The 19016-nt window shown below is 33.6% G+C and overlaps 1 protein-coding gene across 1 annotated transcript; it reads right to left on the reverse strand.

The window, feature by feature from the left end:
- Positions 1-1516: 1516 nt before the first annotated feature.
- On the reverse strand, positions 1517-18753 carry LOC128999720 (protein MIS12 homolog). The gene is made up of 5 exons (XM_054426369.1): positions 18642-18753; positions 16581-16714; positions 4226-4398; positions 2395-2532; positions 1517-1838 (listed from the first exon to the last, which is right to left on the reverse strand). Exons 2-5 carry the CDS (start codon positions 16660-16662, stop codon positions 1623-1625), a joined length of 609 nt encoding a protein of 202 aa, XP_054282344.1. The 5' UTR covers positions 16663-16714; positions 18642-18753; the 3' UTR covers positions 1517-1622.
- Positions 18754-19016: the final 263 nt, after the last annotated feature.

The raw sequence follows: 19016 nt of genomic DNA on the forward strand, positions 1-19016 counted from the left end.
TATAGAACAAAAAAAGAACATCTGGGAGCTAGTCACAGAATATGCTGGCTAAGATCCATGCCCCATGTGCTTCCAAATTTTCAATGTTTACAATTTGGAAGAATATGTAAATATATCAATTAAGGTAAACTGTAAATACCGGTACTTTAATTTGACAGTATTTTTCAAAAAGAGCAGAGGGAGGCACAGGTTTTGCTCTTATTGAGAGATTCTAAATTTTTAGGATTATGGGAATCAACAAATCTACAAACATCATCTGATATAATAATCAACAACATCTGATTATTTACAGTTAAAAGGGTTTGGTTATGTATTAACAGAATATATTAAATAGATTTAATATATTCACACAAAGAACATAATACTTGCTGTATTGTTCATACAATTTGTAAAGAAAACTTAAAATAGGTAGGTTCTTCCAACATTCGTGGGTACGAAGTTAACAAGGCCGGCAGTTTGGCAAAGGCCATAGTAGTACCACAGAAAACATCTGTGGTAGTACACAGTGGAGCTTCTAGGACCTTGTCAATTGGAGGGCTACTGGGTCCATACCCCAAGAAAGCATGGAGATCTTCCACGATGGGGTGACTTTCTAAAGCCTTAAGCCACTTGTATTGTCCATACCTCTGTCCAAAAACCTCAGTTACTTTTGTACTTTTTAACGAATTACCCATATAGGGAATTTACTTGTTTATGGATATATGTTGATAAAATTTGGCAAATTTATTTATTTCATCCTATACTATTGAGGAATGGTCAAAAAACACTTTTTACCTTCCCCGTAGCAGCAAACCTAAGCACTCGTTAAATCTAATGTTATTTAAATTGGGAATAAATATGTCTTATTCATGGAAATATTTTAGTAATAATGTAATCAGACAAGTAGAAATTCGCTTAGTCTGCAGGTTTGCTGCGGCGGGGGTATTTTCAAAAACAATGTATAGTGTAGCTGAGGCTTAAGTATAAAATTCCCAAAATATTTCATGTTTTAAACTAAATTAATTACAGTAAATGTGTTTGTAATTTACCAATTAGGTCTGACTTGAGTATAGAAAGTGATCAAAATTGATAACCTCTTACCATTTTTAAATAATATTTGATATTTTACGTGGAAATAATACACTGAAAGTGTAAATTGATCTTTAGGGCCTTCCATTATCAATGTGCAAAAAAACACAAATCATACTACTGTAATACAAAATTAATTACACTATTTAAAAAGTAAAACTAAACACTTCCTTTCCTTGTTAAAAAATCTTGGCAATGCCTTGGTTATAACACATTATATAACGTTTCTGCTTATAATAAGGGATGATACGTTCTCTCCTTGAAATGGCATTAGATCTTGTAAATATTAAAAAATGTGAAAGTTTGTCTGTTTTTATTTCTTACGCTGTATGATGGTTATACCACCACAGGCAAAGACGCGGGTACAAGCTAGTGTCACTATAAAAAGCACAAGGGTGACATTTAACAATGACCACAAAATGATTTACAAACAATGCAAAGGTTTATTAATAGGAGAGACAGACATTGAGATACAATTTAATTACACATATCGTCTAGATATTATAGTCAAAAATTTATTCTAAGGCTCACATACTCTAAATTTATCATTTACTCTAAAGAAAATTTATGAAATCATTGCCAAGTTGAGATATCGTTTGAGTTTTGTTAATCACTTCTCCAAGGGTAGGCACCAACGATCGCAGATCTTCTTCTTTTTTCTGATGTGTGGCTGCAAGAGTTTCCAGTTCTTCTACTCGTCTGTTAAGATCAGGCAGCACATCTTGCAGCATTTTCATTTCTTGCAGAAGTTCAACTTTAAAAGCTTTTGCCTGGAATATGGGAACATAGCTGAGTTACGGATACCAATTATTAGAACATATATATGATGTGGAAAGCGTAAAGGACCTCTTGGTGGCGATGCAAAATTTTCAGTACGGCCAAAACAAGTAATTCAGGTCAAAAATATCAAAATTCGTTTTATTATCGATTGTTATACCTCATTTAACATAGAACAGGACAGTATCGGTTAAAATATCGAATTGAAGATGTGGTTGAAATTTGAAATAAATAATTTTTCTATTATTTTAGGGTTATTTTCAGGATTTGTGATTTACTATTTGGTTATATAACTAGAAGACCAGTTATTGTTTATGATTATATCGTTTATTTTGTTAAAATGAGGTTTTAAATTACTGAAATAACAAGAAACAAATTGTAAACAAAACACAAAGGAGTATGTTTTATCCATGGTAAAACATACCTACTTTTATAAAACATGGCAAAATACAACTTTTTTATCTTTTAAATCTACTGCTAATTTTTTTTTTATTTTATCACTACAAAGTTTACTAAAATTTACCCTCAATTTACCCTAACAAAGTTTACCCTCTTTAGTCGCTGGAACAAGTCCTCCAAAAGATTGTCCATTTCTTTTTCCTCCTCAGACGTGTACTGTATCCTCTGCGTTTCGTCTTCAGGGAGTAACACATGCGGGGGAATGTGCAACAGCTCTCTCAACTGGGCCTGCAATTGACTCTTAACTAAACGCAATTCATATCAAATGCAGTTTTTAGAGTTACTTATCAGAACTACTAAAGAGTCTTGATAACCATTAAACATTTCTGTGGATCTCTTGTCCAGATAGGTTGGGACTGGAACAAAAAAGTCTGAACCATCAGAAAAAAAGGATGAATATATTTCAAAGTCATAAGTATTAAATATGGAAAACAACAGAATTGTATCAAACAAATAATGGGACACAGGTAGAAAAAAACATGATACACTGTACCAAACATAATTTGACAAATAGCTTAATACTTGTTCATGTGGCTAAACAGACAAAGTGATGGTTGTTTGGTGTTGAGTGTGTCATATGATACACTAGTGGTTGTAGGAGCCAAACAGATCCGAACGAGGAAGAGTCAATTGTAGTGTTTTATCGTAATTGGTGTTTCATTTACAATTGTTAGATTATTCAAAGGTATATTTTAGCTCAATGTTCACCTTTGGAAAATACAACCGAGGAAGTTAGAGCCAGTTAAACAAAGTCATCCATCAGCCTAACCCACTGCTGGTGATCTCTACAAGCTTAATATACTAAAACTAGAACTAAAAGAGATTGGTAGATGAACTGGATGAGGATCTTCATTAAGCCTAGTCCTTACATTACTGAGTCGGCCGACTGTGCGCCAACAGTCAGCGGACAGTATCTCAACACAGTTTCGGATACAAGTTTTCGATGTGTTTTGCGTCCACACTAGCCAGCCAGTGTTTCTATGTTTGTTGGTATGGCGACCATGGAGAACGTAATTATATCCTCTGCGGGCTTCATATTTCTTAAACATGGGGCTAATAAACCTAGGAATAGACAACGATGGACCCAACATTTTCGCGAGCAAGGTCCGTACTATGGTCACAATCTTCTATCAGACCTTCAGATTAGGTGAAGGATATAGGAACTTCACGAGGTTGACTTCTAAAGATTTTGAAGTTTTGCTAGGCTGGAACACACCTAAAGCCTAAGATTTCACACTTCAATTCAATAAAATTTCATATAATAATATAAATTATTGAAACTGATTCAAAAACTTTCAATAAACTCAATCCAGCTCTGTTAAAACCGCCCAAAAATTGTAATATTACCGCTTTGCAGTCCAACTAAATGGGCTGAATGTTGAACACCTTCGGCTTGTATCCAGTCTCCCGTCTCCAGACACGTACACACATGCAGACTTGACACAAAAGTCTTGTATCTTGTCTCCGTGTTTCCCATTTGAATGGGAAACAGAAAACACTGTATTTTGTCTCCAGAAACACCGAAATTTGTCTGCCAACAGCCGGAAGACAGTCAGCCGACTTACTGGAGACTTCGCTGGAGACAAATGGCAACACTACAGCTGACAGTCGGCCGACAATGTTTCCGCAGACAAATCGCCATGTGTGGACGAGGCTTTAGAGACTAGAAGTTGAAAGATGGAGATTACGGGCTGATACAAAATAAATGTGAATATCTCTTAAATGACTCTACAAGAGCAGAGGGTAATAAGAATTATTGTTACATTTGTCATAGTTCTTCTAGATCTAAGTCGCCAGGCATCACTCTTTAGGTACCATAACTACCTACTGTAAAAAAAGCTATGGAATCAAGTCACAAGTAGTTGTTAAACATACGCCAAAAATGTTTTAGTTCTACATCCTCTTTTGTTTTTCTACTTACTTTTAGCATACCGAGAGATGATTCGGCATTGTTCATATACTGTTTGACCAGGTTATTCTTGATTCCTTCAATCAGTGCTCTTTCTGCAATGTCATCTTCAGGGCATTTTTTCTTCAAGCTTGATGCCATTGCACTAGTGAGGCGTTCAACCTCTTCATGAACAAGCATCTTGACTGGAAACATCATTTTAAACATAATTTGAGTCTAAAACTGAAAGTTTTGGTTTAGTTGAAGACATTACTTCACAGATCTAACTTTGTCTTTTTTTGTTTTTTAAACCAAAAAAGTAAAAGATTTCACAATGACTTGTCATCCTCTAAGTTATGCCCCATTTTTTTGTCCTGTTTTTTTTTTACGTTAGGCACAAGCTCTAGATTGTTTTCACATTTCTTCTGGCTAGGCCTAGAGGTTGAGGCATTATAGCTTAGATCAAATCCATTGGTGATTTGGCGGAGTTTAAACTCGGGACCTTAGGGACCAAAGTCCCTGGCTCTCCACTAGACCAGCTCGCTTCCCAAACTTACGCCCCATATAAGACAACTGGGTACTTAGGTATTATCCTGAGGCCACTTATTTTAGAGGTATTTTATTAACCGGAGACCAAAAATAACTACAGAATTGGAAAGAACATAATTTAATTGACTTACTGTCTGGCAACAAATTTGACATGATTACGATTAGCGGCCTATGAATTCAGCCTCCCAGAAGGCAGCGATGTCGGCGAGGATTGAGTTGAATGCGTCGCCGCTGCTAAACTCTGCCAAGTAGGTATACAGCGCCCTGCGGCGGTTATGTTAGGCTGAGTTATCATGAATATGTTTGTAGGACTTTCCTCGTTTCTTTATGAATTGAACGATACCAGATGAATCATACTTTCTCCAAATACCCTAGAAACAGGCGGTCACAGGTGATGCGCATGCTCCGGTCAAAGACCTAACCTGGGCCTACTTGGAGGGGATACCTGGTATCTTTTTAATCATAACGAAACAAGGAAAGTTCTACAAACATATTTATGATAACCCAACCTAACATAACCGCCGCAGCGTGGTGTATAAGAGTGGCCTCTGGATAATACCAAAGTACTGACAACTGTTTGTAATAGATCATTCGCAGTGATAGCTGGTCACCTTTGGAACTTTCTACCCCACCCTATCCTACAGGCTATGACATCTAGAGAACCGTTTCTGTAATGGTAAGAAAAGAGTCCTCATTTTTGCCTCATTTACATTTAAAGTATTACCTAGATCATAAATAATTACATTGTTTATAATCAGAATTTTAAGGTACCTACCTAGCCTTGTCCAATTTATTTAGTAACTTAACTATTATTTATTTTCAAAATAAACTTATCACACACTTTTATAGAAATTTCTATATTTCGGCATTAGCCTTCTTCAGGAACAAACACAATAACAAATAGAAGTGTTTACCACTCTGAATCATATGGTTTTAGCAAAAATCCAAAATACATATAATTTATGAAGAAGTAAAAAAGAAAATGTTTTGATAGAAAGAAAGAAAAAAAATTTATATATATATGTATATATATACTATCTCAAATTTAGACCGGAAGGTGTTTTAGATTTAAGTATTAATTGATGAGCTTGCTCAAGCTGTCTTAATTTCAAGTCTGGTGCGTCTTTTGCCAATTTTCTTATTCCTTTTAATGAATAACATTGTTCAAAATTTTGAGAATGCTCTCTCGCATGAATAGCCACAGGTTTTTGTTTATCAGGATGGTTTACATCATATCTGTGGCCATTCATACGAACTCTTAGAGCATTGGTGGTTTTGCCAATGTAGTCTTTAGGACAATTTTTGCATGAAATTTGGTAAATTACATTAGTAGACTCACAGGTGATGTTACTATTTATGTTATAACATCTTTTTGTTTGCCTGCTTGTGAAAGTTTTTGATGGGATGATTAATTTGCAAGTGGCACATCGTGGTTTGTTGCATTGATTACAGCCCGAAGGTTTTGCTGATGGTTGGAAAGTGGGAGGTAGTTTGGGTTTTGAAAGAATGTCTTTTAAGTTAGGAGCTTTTTTGTATATTAGTCTTGGGGGTTTGGAAAACAAATTATGGGTCAGAGGTGAATTTGAAAGAATATTATGTGCCACTCTTAAAACATTATTAACTTTGTAAAGGCCAGGAAAGTATTGGGTGATGAATTTTGGATCTTTTTTGAAATTATCTGTGTTAGGATTTTTTGAGCTTTTTATTTGACTGTCTATTAAATTTTTAGGATAACCTCTTCTGTTAAGTGAATTGCTGAGTTTTTCAATATAATTTTGGTAATCACGATTTTCAGAACAAAGGTTTTTTGCTCGTATTGATAGGCTTTTTGGTATGGATTTTTTAATGTGTGCAGGATGACAGCTTGAGTAAGCTAAGTAATCCATTGTATTCGTATCCTTTACATGGATTTTGGATTTTAACATACCATCTCTAACAAAAACGTCAACATCCAAAAAAGTAACAATATCTTTTGAGAAGTTCCAGGTAAATTTAAGGATTGAGAATTGATTTAGATTTTCAAGGAAAGTTTGCAGGTTTTCTAGTCCATGTTCCCAAACCATGAAAATGTCATCAATAAACCTATACCAAATTGAAGGTTTCAACATTTGTGAATTTAGAAAAAGTTCTTCAACATGCCCAACAAATAAGTTTGCAAAAGAAGGTGCCATACGTGTGCCCATAGCTGTCCCTTTCACTTGAAGGTAATTTTGATCAAGGAATTTAAAATTGTTCATGGTTAAAACAAAATGAATTAAGTTTATAATAAAATTTGCACTAGGTTTGGAGTTAACTGGACGTTTTTCTAGGTATTTCTTTACAGATTTTTCTCCTTCTTCATGTGGGATGTTAGTATATAGTGAAACTACATCAATTGTCACCAATATAGTATTGTCCGTTAGTGGGGTGTTTAAGTTCTTAATTTTATTAAGGAAGTCTTTGGAGTCTCTTATATATGACGGTAAAGTTTTCACTATTGGTTGGAGGGTGTCATCAACGAATGCTGAAATCCTTTCAGTGGGTGATCCATATCCAGATACGATAGGTCTTCCAGGTGGTGGTCGAATGGGTTTGTGGACTTTAGGTAAAAGATAAAAAATTGGTGTTCTTGGATTTAGAGGGCTCAAAAGTTTTATAGTTTCTTGACTTAGGTCTTCATTTGGTCCATATTTTTGCAAAAATTTAGAAATGTCATCATTGAAAGTTAAGGTAGGGTCATTTGGGATTTTTTTGTAGAATTCAGCGTCATTCAGTTGTCTTTCTGCTTCTTTTATATAATCTTCACGATTCAAGATTACTGTACTGTTGCCTTTATCTGCTTTTACAATTATTATGGAAGAATTTTCTTTCAATGAACGTATAGCTTTTCTTTCATTTTTTGTAAGATTATCCTTTGAATGTAGTGAGGATTCAAATTTAGGATCAGAAATGTTGGAGATTACAGTATTAATGAATTGCTCTACTGGATGGTCAGGAGGAAGAGGATCAGGTTCCCAGTTTGATTTAGGTTTGAATTTATCCAAGCAATTGGGCGTTGAACAATTTGGACTGTGAATTTGGACTGTGTTTGGCTGTTGTTTAATATAATATTGTATTCTGACATTTCTAGCAAAAGAGAGACCATCTGCGACAAAATCAAAGTGATTAAACTTGGGACTAGTGATTAAACTAGTGATTAAATGAGAAATGTCAGAATACAATATTATATTAAACAACAGCCAAACACAGTCCAAATTCACAGTCCAAATTGTTCAACGCCCAATTGCTTGGATAAATTCAAACCTAAATCAAACTGGGAACCTGATCCTCTTCCTCCTGACCATCCAGTAGAGCAATTCATTAATACTGTAATCTCCAACATTTCTGATCCTAAATTTGAATCCTCACTACATTCAAAGGATAATCTTACAAAAAATGAAAGAAAAGCTATACGTTCATTGAAAGAAAATTCTTCCATAATAATTGTAAAAGCAGATAAAGGCAACAGTACAGTAATCTTGAATCGTGAAGATTATATAAAAGAAGCAGAAAGACAACTGAATGACGCTGAATTCTACAAAAAAATCCCAAATGACCCTACCTTAACTTTCAATGATGACATTTCTAAATTTTTGCAAAAATATGGACCAAATGAAGACCTAAGTCAAGAAACTATAAAACTTTTGAGCCCTCTAAATCCAAGAACACCAATTTTTTATCTTTTACCTAAAGTCCACAAACCCATTCGACCACCACCTGGAAGACCTATCGTATCTGGATATGGATCACCCACTGAAAGGATTTCAGCATTCGTTGATGACACCCTCCAACCAATAGTGAAAACTTTACCGTCATATATAAGAGACTCCAAAGACTTCCTTAATAAAATTAAGAACTTAAACACCCCACTAACGGACAATACTATATTGGTGACAATTGATGTAGTTTCACTATATACTAACATCCCACATGAAGAAGGAGAAAAATCTGTAAAGAAATACCTAGAAAAACGTCCAGTTAACTCCAAACCTAGTGCAAATTTTATTATAAACTTAATTCATTTTGTTTTAACCATGAACAATTTTAAATTCCTTGATCAAAATTACCTTCAAGTGAAAGGGACAGCTATGGGCACACGTATGGCACCTTCTTTTGCAAACTTATTTGTTGGGCATGTTGAAGAACTTTTTCTAAATTCACAAATGTTGAAACCTTCAATTTGGTATAGGTTTATTGATGACATTTTCATGGTTTGGGAACATGGACTAGAAAACCTGCAAACTTTCCTTGAAAATCTAAATCAATTCTCAATCCTTAAATTTACCTGGAACTTCTCAAAAGATATTGTTACTTTTTTGGATGTTGACGTTTTTGTTAGAGATGGTATGTTAAAATCCAAAATCCATGTAAAGGATACGAATACAATGGATTACTTAGCTTACTCAAGCTGTCATCCTGCACACATTAAAAAATCCATACCAAAAAGCCTATCAATACGAGCAAAAAACCTTTGTTCTGAAAATCGTGATTACCAAAATTATATTGAAAAACTCAGCAATTCACTAGAAGAGGTTAGAAGAGGTTCAGAAGAGGTTATCCTAAAAATTTAATAGACAGTCAAATAAAAAGCTCAAAAAATCCTAACACAGATAATTTCAAAAAAGATCCAAAATTCATCACCCAATACTTTCCTGGCCTTTACAAAGTTAATAATGTTTTAAGAGTGGCACATAATATTCTTTCAAATTCACCTCTGACCCATAATTTGTTTTCCAAACCCCCAAGACTAATATACAAAAAAGCTCCTAACTTAAAAGACATTCTTTCAAAACCCAAACTACCTCCCACTTTCCAACCATCAGCAAAACCTTCGGGCTGTAATCAATGCAACAAACCACGATGTGCCACTTGCAAATTAATCATCCCATCAAAAACTTTCACAAGCAGGCAAACAAAAAGATGTTATAACATAAATAGTAACATCACCTGTGAGTCTACTAATGTAATTTACCAAATTTCATGCAAAAATTGTCCTAAAGACTACATTGGCAAAACCACCAATGCTCTAAGAGTTCGTATGAATGGCCACAGATATGATGTAAACCATCCTGATAAACAAAAACCTGTGGCTATTCATGCGAGAGAGCATTCTCAAAATTTTGAACAATGTTATTCATTAAAAGGAATAAGAAAATTGGCAAAAGACGCACCAGACTTGAAATTAAGACAGCTTGAGCAAGCTCATCAATTAATACTTAAATCTAAAACACCTTCCGGTCTAAATTTGAGATAGTATATATATACATATATATATAAATTTTTTTTCTTTCTTTCTATCAAAACATTTTCTTTTTTACTTCTTCATAAATTATATGTATTTTGGATTTTTGCTAAAACCATATGATTCAGAGTGGTAAACACTTCTATTTGTTATTGTGTTTGTTCCTGAAGAAGGCTAATGCCGAAATATAGAAATTTCTATAAAAGTGTGTGATAAGTTTATTTTGAAAATGATTAAGCCGTTTGGCAATATTATGAAGAAACAATGTTGAAACCTTTTGGTAATTATCTTTTTACACACTTTTTATTTTGTATTATCACTCTGTTTTCAAATATGGCTAATCTTGATTCAAAATCTTTTTTTCTCAATCAATATTCTTATTTTTCTAACAAAATTATTACTCTTGAATGTCATATACTATTTATGACATCTTGTTTGAACTACGGTTTTGCTCCAAAAGGTCTTAGACCTAAAATACCTCTCACTGGTGTTCCTCCTCAAGTTAGAGGTAAAATCACAGATTTCTCTATACGAACAAGTCTAGAACTTACAACACTAGTAACAGAAGAGTATAAATCACTAAAGAATGAGTATGAACAACAACTGATTGATCTTTATAAACTCATACCACCTCAACATGATGTGATCAATGAAAAACGTAAAATTGACGATCAAAACCAATTAATGAAAACTAAAAGATGTGAAAATCTAAACAAAAAATTGAAAACCTTGTTTGATTCCTCTTCCAATATTGGGCTATGCCCAAATACCAGTTTTAAAGGATTATTAAATTCAGATCCAAACAAAAATTTTCAGCAACCCAATACACAAAATTTTCAGCAACCTAATACAACAAATTTTCAGCATCCCATTGTCCAAAATGAACTTGTAAACAACCTACAGATAAACAGTACTCCTAACCTAAATGAAGAACAAATTAAAACTGAGGGAAATGTAATGAATCTATCTAAATATGTTCTGAATGTAGATGAAATCTCTGTCCTCAATAAAGGTCTCACTTTCTCTCCACGTCCCAAGTTTAATCACTTTGATTTTGTCGCAGATGGTCTCTCTTTTGCTAGAAATGTCAGAATACAATATTATATTAAACAACAGCCAAACACAGTCCAAATTCACAGTCCAAATTGTTCAACGCCCAATTGCTTGGATAAATTCAAACCTAAATCAAACTGGGAACCTGATCCTCTTCCTCCTGACCATCCAGTAGAGCAATTCATTAATACTGTAATCTCCAACATTTCTGATCCTAAATTTGAATCCTCACTACATTCAAAGGATAATCTTACAAAAAATGAAAGAAAAGCTATACGTTCATTGAAAGAAAATTCTTCCATAATAATTGTAAAAGCAGATAAAGGCAACAGTACAGTAATCTTGAATCGTGAAGATTATATAAAAGAAGCAGAAAGACAACTGAATGACGCTGAATTCTACAAAAAAATCCCAAATGACCCTACCTTAACTTTCAATGATGACATTTCTAAATTTTTGCAAAAATATGGACCAAATGAAGACCTAAGTCAAGAAACTATAAAACTTTTGAGCCCTCTAAATCCAAGAACACCAATTTTTTATCTTTTACCTAAAGTCCACAAACCCATTCGACCACCACCTGGAAGACCTATCGTATCTGGATATGGATCACCCACTGAAAGGATTTCAGCATTCGTTGATGACACCCTCCAACCAATAGTGAAAACTTTACCGTCATATATAAGAGACTCCAAAGACTTCCTTAATAAAATTAAGAACTTAAACACCCCACTAACGGACAATACTATATTGGTGACAATTGATGTAGTTTCACTATATACTAACATCCCACATGAAGAAGGAGAAAAATCTGTAAAGAAATACCTAGAAAAACGTCCAGTTAACTCCAAACCTAGTGCAAATTTTATTATAAACTTAATTCATTTTGTTTTAACCATGAACAATTTTAAATTCCTTGATCAAAATTACCTTCAAGTGAAAGGGACAGCTATGGGCACACGTATGGCACCTTCTTTTGCAAACTTATTTGTTGGGCATGTTGAAGAACTTTTTCTAAATTCACAAATGTTGAAACCTTCAATTTGGTATAGGTTTATTGATGACATTTTCATGGTTTGGGAACATGGACTAGAAAACCTGCAAACTTTCCTTGAAAATCTAAATCAATTCTCAATCCTTAAATTTACCTGGAACTTCTCAAAAGATATTGTTACTTTTTTGGATGTTGACGTTTTTGTTAGAGATGGTATGTTAAAATCCAAAATCCATGTAAAGGATACGAATACAATGGATTACTTAGCTTACTCAAGCTGTCATCCTGCACACATTAAAAAATCCATACCAAAAAGCCTATCAATACGAGCAAAAAACCTTTGTTCTGAAAATCGTGATTACCAAAATTATATTGAAAAACTCAGCAATTCACTTAACAGAAGAGGTTATCCTAAAAATTTAATAGACAGTCAAATAAAAAGCTCAAAAAATCCTAACACAGATAATTTCAAAAAAGATCCAAAATTCATCACCCAATACTTTCCTGGCCTTTACAAAGTTAATAATGTTTTAAGAGTGGCACATAATATTCTTTCAAATTCACCTCTGACCCATAATTTGTTTTCCAAACCCCCAAGACTAATATACAAAAAAGCTCCTAACTTAAAAGACATTCTTTCAAAACCCAAACTACCTCCCACTTTCCAACCATCAGCAAAACCTTCGGGCTGTAATCAATGCAACAAACCACGATGTGCCACTTGCAAATTAATCATCCCATCAAAAACTTTCACAAGCAGGCAAACAAAAAGATGTTATAACATAAATAGTAACATCACCTGTGAGTCTACTAATGTAATTTACCAAATTTCATGCAAAAATTGTCCTAAAGACTACATTGGCAAAACCACCAATGCTCTAAGAGTTCGTATGAATGGCCACAGATATGATGTAAACCATCCTGATAAACAAAAACCTGTGGCTATTCATGCGAGAGAGCATTCTCAAAATTTTGAACAATGTTATTCATTAAAAGGAATAAGAAAATTGGCAAAAGACGCACCAGACTTGAAATTAAGACAGCTTGAGCAAGCTCATCAATTAATACTTAAATCTAAAACACCTTCCGGTCTAAATTTGAGATAGTATATATATACATATATATATAAATTTTTTTTCTTTCTTTCTATCAAAACATTTTCTTTTTTACTTCTTCATAAATTATATGTATTTTGGATTTTTGCTAAAACCATATGATTCAGAGTGGTAAACACTTCTATTTGTTATTGTGTTTGTTCCTGAAGAAGGCTAATGCCGAAATATAGAAATTTCTATAAAAGTGTGTGATAAGTTTATTTTGAAAATGATTAAGCCGTTTGGCAATATTATGAAGAAACAATGTTGAAACCTTTTGGTAATTATCTTTTTACACACTTTTTATTTTGTATTATCACTCTGTTTTCAAATATGGCTAATCTTGATTCAAAATCTTTTTTTCTCAATCAATATTCTTATTTTTCTAACAAAATTATTACTCTTGAATGTCATATACTATTTATGACATCTTGTTTGAACTACGGTTTTGCTCCAAAAGGTCTTAGACCTAAAATACCTCTCACTGGTGTTCCTCCTCAAGTTAGAGGTAAAATCACAGATTTCTCTATACGAACAAGTCTAGAACTTACAACACTAGTAACAGAAGAGTATAAATCACTAAAGAATGAGTATGAACAACAACTGATTGATCTTTATAAACTCATACCACCTCAACATGATGTGATCAATGAAAAACGTAAAATTGACGATCAAAACCAATTAATGAAAACTAAAAGATGTGAAAATCTAAACAAAAAATTGAAAACCTTGTTTGATTCCTCTTCCAATATTGGGCTATGCCCAAATACCAGTTTTAAAGGATTATTAAATTCAGATCCAAACAAAAATTTTCAGCAACCCAATACACAAAATTTTCAGCAACCTAATACAACAAATTTTCAGCATCCCATTGTCCAAAATGAACTTGTAAACAACCTACAGATAAACAGTACTCCTAACCTAAATGAAGAACAAATTAAAACTGAGGGAAATGTAATGAATCTATCTAAATATGTTCTGAATGTAGATGAAATCTCTGTCCTCAATAAAGGTCTCACTTTCTCTCCACGTCCCAAGTTTAATCACTTTGATTTTGTCGCAGATGGTCTCTCTTTTGCTAGAAATGTCAGAATACAATATTATATTAAACAACAGCCAAACACAGTCCAAATTCACAGTCCAAATTGTTCAACGCCCAATTGCTTGGATAAATTCAAACCTAAATCAAACTGGGAACCTGATCCTCTTCCTCCTGACCATCCAGTAGAGCAATTCATTAATACTGTAATCTCCAACATTTCTGATCCTAAATTTGAATCCTCACTACATTCAAAGGATAATCTTACAAAAAATGAAAGAAAAGCTATACGTTCATTGAAAGAAAATTCTTCCATAATAATTGTAAAAGCAGATAAAGGCAACAGTACAGTAATCTTGAATCGTGAAGATTATATAAAAGAAGCAGAAAGACAACTGAATGACGCTGAATTCTACAAAAAAATCCCAAATGACCCTACCTTAACTTTCAATGATGACATTTCTAAATTTTTGCAAAAATATGGACCAAATGAAGACCTAAGTCAAGAAACTATAAAACTTTTGAGCCCTCTAAATCCAAGAACACCAATTTTTTATCTTTTACCTAAAGTCCACAAACCCATTCGACCACCACCTGGAAGACCTATCGTATCTGGATATGGATCACCCACTGAAAGGATTTCAGCATTCGTTGATGACACCCTCCAACCAATAGTGAAAACTTTACCGTCATATATAAGAGACTCCAAAGACTTCCTTAATAAAATTAAGAACTTAAACACCCCACTAACGGACAATACTATATTGGTGACAATTGATGTAGTTTCACTATATACTAACATCCCACATGAAGAAGGAGAAAAATCTGTAAAGAAATACCTAGAAAAACGTCCAGTTAACTCCAAACCTAGTGCAAATTTTATTATAAACTTAATTCATTTTGTTTTAACCATGAACAATTTTAAATTCCTTGATCAAAATTACCTTCAAGTGAAAGGGACAGCTATGGGCACACGTATGGCACCTTCTTTTGCAAACTTATTTGTTGGGCATGTTGAAGAACTTTTTCTAAATTCACAAATGTTGAAACCTTCAATTTGGTATAGGTTTATTGATGACATTTTCATGGTTTGGGAACATGGACTAGAAAACCTGCAAACTTTCCTTGAAAATCTAAATCAATTCTCAATCCTTAAATTTACCTGGAACTTCTCAAAAGATATTGTTACTTTTTTGGATGTTGACGTTTTTGTTAGAGATGGTATGTTAAAATCCAAAATCCATGTAAAGGATACGAATACAATGGATTACTTAGCTTACTCAAGCTGTCATCCTGCACACATTAAAAAATCCATACCAAAAAGCCTATCAATACGAGCAAAAAACCTTTGTTCTGAAAATCGTGATTACCAAAATTATATTGAAAAACTCAGCAATTCACTTAACAGAAGAGGTTATCCTAAAAATTTAATAGACAGTCAAATAAAAAGCTCAAAAAATCCTAACACAGATAATTTCAAAAAAGATCCAAAATTCATCACCCAATACTTTCCTGGCCTTTACAAAGTTAATAATGTTTTAAGAGTGGCACATAATATTCTTTCAAATTCACCTCTGACCCATAATTTGTTTTCCAAACCCCCAAGACTAATATACAAAAAAGCTCCTAACTTAAAAGACATTCTTTCAAAACCCAAACTACCTCCCACTTTCCAACCATCAGCAAAACCTTCGGGCTGTAATCAATGCAACAAACCACGATGTGCCACTTGCAAATTAATCATCCCATCAAAAACTTTCACAAGCAGGCAAACAAAAAGATGTTATAACATAAATAGTAACATCACCTGTGAGTCTACTAATGTAATTTACCAAATTTCATGCAAAAATTGTCCTAAAGACTACATTGGCAAAACCACCAATGCTCTAAGAGTTCGTATGAATGGCCACAGATATGATGTAAACCATCCTGATAAACAAAAACCTGTGGCTATTCATGCGAGAGAGCATTCTCAAAATTTTGAACAATGTTATTCATTAAAAGGAATAAGAAAATTGGCAAAAGACGCACCAGACTTGAAATTAAGACAGCTTGAGCAAGCTCATCAATTAATACTTAAATCTAAAACACCTTCCGGTCTAAATTTGAAATAGTATATATATACATATATATATAAATTTTTTTTCTTTCTTTCTATCAAAACATTTTCTTTTTTACTTCTTCATAAATTATATGTATTTTGGATTTTTGCTAAAACCATATGATTCAGAGTGGTAAACACTTCTATTTGTTATTGTGTTTGTTCCTGAAGAAGGCTAATGCCGAAATATAGAAATTTCTATAAAAGTGTGTGATAAGTTTATTTTGAAAATGATTAAGCCGTTTGGCAATATTATGAAGAAACATTGTTAACTATTATTTAGTAACTTTGTACTTACAGGCGTGTATAAAATGTTCTACGGTAAAACCAAACAGTTGAGAGTCATACTCTGATTCTCTTATATTTTCTATGTCCACCATTTTCAATAATCTTCAGTTAATTGCCAGAGAAGGAAAATGAATGTCCCCTGGGCTGAAACAAACAGACAAAGTTAACTTATAAAGGTGTCTACCAGATGATGTAACTAAGTTCAGTGACCTAAGGGGGCAGAGGGGACGTTTCGGATAGATAACAATTTTGGCATACGGTAATTAGGTAACTTACTAATCACATTGGTTAAGTAACAGTTTCGGAAACTCATATTTTACAAATCAAGCACTGCTTTTCAGTGACTTGAACATGAGATAGTCGGGCATAGGCTACAGTATTTTGTGCCGTAACGATTTTGAGCTTGTAGTCTGCTCCAAAATATATTCGCTCTCTGATTCTGCACTTAACTTATTAATTTAACGATTGCTTGCAGCAAGGAATGGCAAAACCGGTTCAATTCCCAGCACATCCACAACACTTTTAATGAAAAACAATGCGTTCAATTCAAAAGTTTAATTTGCCATACAGTATTCAATCCAATACTTAGGCTACAATATTTCGAATGAAATATTTTAATGGATGTAAAAGAAAATGTCAAGCGATAAGTTATTAGCTTAATAAGATAGGCCTAGCCTAAGAACAAAATGGCTAATTAACCTTGTAGGCCTACAGCTAGGCCTATTTGTTTATTGAATCCATACAAGTAAGTTAGGCCTAATTTTAGCACATAACCAAAAATTATGGGGGGATGGAAAGTAGGCATGATAGGCAGGCCTATAAGTTAAGAAACATTATGGTAGAAAAGGAAAATAGGCTAGGAGGCCTACTAACTTTTCTATAATTATGTAATTAAAATACTCAAACTTGAGCCTGACAAAGCCTAGCATAAATCTTTTGGTCATTATGTTATCACTTAAGCAAGGAAAGAGCTAGGCCTAGCCTATAATCTATCCAACGAAGAGACTTATTTTGCTTTCTTGAGTCATGGTGGAAGGTATGTGAGTATTTGTGAGTTGTGTATACATCTATACTTATTTAATGCGCAAGCAGGATTTTTGTGACAATTACTCCTCCGAAACTACTGAACCGATTGACATGTTTTTGGTCTCATTGGAAAGAGCGTAGCGTGAAGTTGTGCAGGAAACTTTCTTTTTAGGGAAATAATTAGAGAGTGAGGCCCTGGGGCCCTTTAAAGTTTCGTATTTCTCCATAAGATTAACATGGGAAACAAAAATTGTTATGAAACTCCAGCTGTTGTCAGAAATTAAAAGTGAGAAGAAGAACATATGTTGTAAACCGTTAACAAGTTTGCTAATTTAACAGTTTGCTACAAACATTTACTGACTTGGTTGAAATGAAATGTTTACTATTTGAATTTGGGTTGGCGTAAATATTACAATGGAAAAATGGTGAGAGAGCCTGGATAAATTGATATCTTAAAAAAGAAAACTGAATTACCACTGTGCTGCATTTCTTATTAATCATTGAAAGAGCCCATTTGCAAACTATGGAACCGTAGGAAAGTCGTAGAACACCACCAAGGAGAAGAAATAGAAATGTTTTTTTTATATTTATAATGTTATTATGGGTAACCTAATGCGGCTACGAGTAAGGCTATTTGTAGAAAACGCTAAAAAATAAGCTCAGCTTTTAAAAAAGTGATAAGATATTTACAAGAAATTGTGATTATATTAATATGTTATGTAGGCCTACCTGCATCATGAGTATTTCCAAAATCTTTGAGTTGAATTTTTTAAAGTCATCAGAAATTATGACTGTTATTCGTTTTAAAATAACGCCTTTAATAATTAGCAATTGCTCGAATTCGAGCAACAGGGACACTAGTAAGTTATTATTCTGTGTGAGATAGGCTTAGACTAGACTAGACTAAATTTAGCATCATAGGACTGGAGTAAAATACAATCTAGCTATGTTTTCACTTAGAAAAGAAGTCGCCGTAAGATTCATTGAGAAATTGATCACTTAAAGAACTCTAAATACATTTATTTTTATTTTAGTTATTACATACCTTTTCCTTTTCCCAAAAAGAATACCTTAATAGAAATAGAAACACAAACCAAAAGAAATCAGTACGATTTTCATAGTAAGTTGTTGTATTCGTATTCGTCTCGTCCTCGTCCTCGTCGTCTGTTTGTTTTGGTTCTTTTTCTTTAGTTTCTTTTTGATTTTGTTTTGACAGACAATACTACCGACTACCGAGTGGCGACCGACCTCGAAATGCATTGTACATTAGTTTAGGCGCGAAAGTTCTGGCTGGATTTTATCTCAATACAGGGAGTTAAATAGCTGTGGGTGCTATGCAGCTATTCTGTTAGTTCTGTATGTTGTAATCTGATATACCATTGATTACTCTGTTCTACCCCACATAGGTTTATCATCTTTA

This window comes from Macrosteles quadrilineatus, unplaced genomic scaffold (assembly GCF_028750875.1).
Source record: "Macrosteles quadrilineatus isolate MER2022 unplaced genomic scaffold, UCM_ALF_1.0 Scaffold_8__2_contigs__length_117827958, whole genome shotgun sequence".
NCBI lineage: Eukaryota > Metazoa > Arthropoda > Insecta > Hemiptera > Cicadellidae > Macrosteles > Macrosteles quadrilineatus.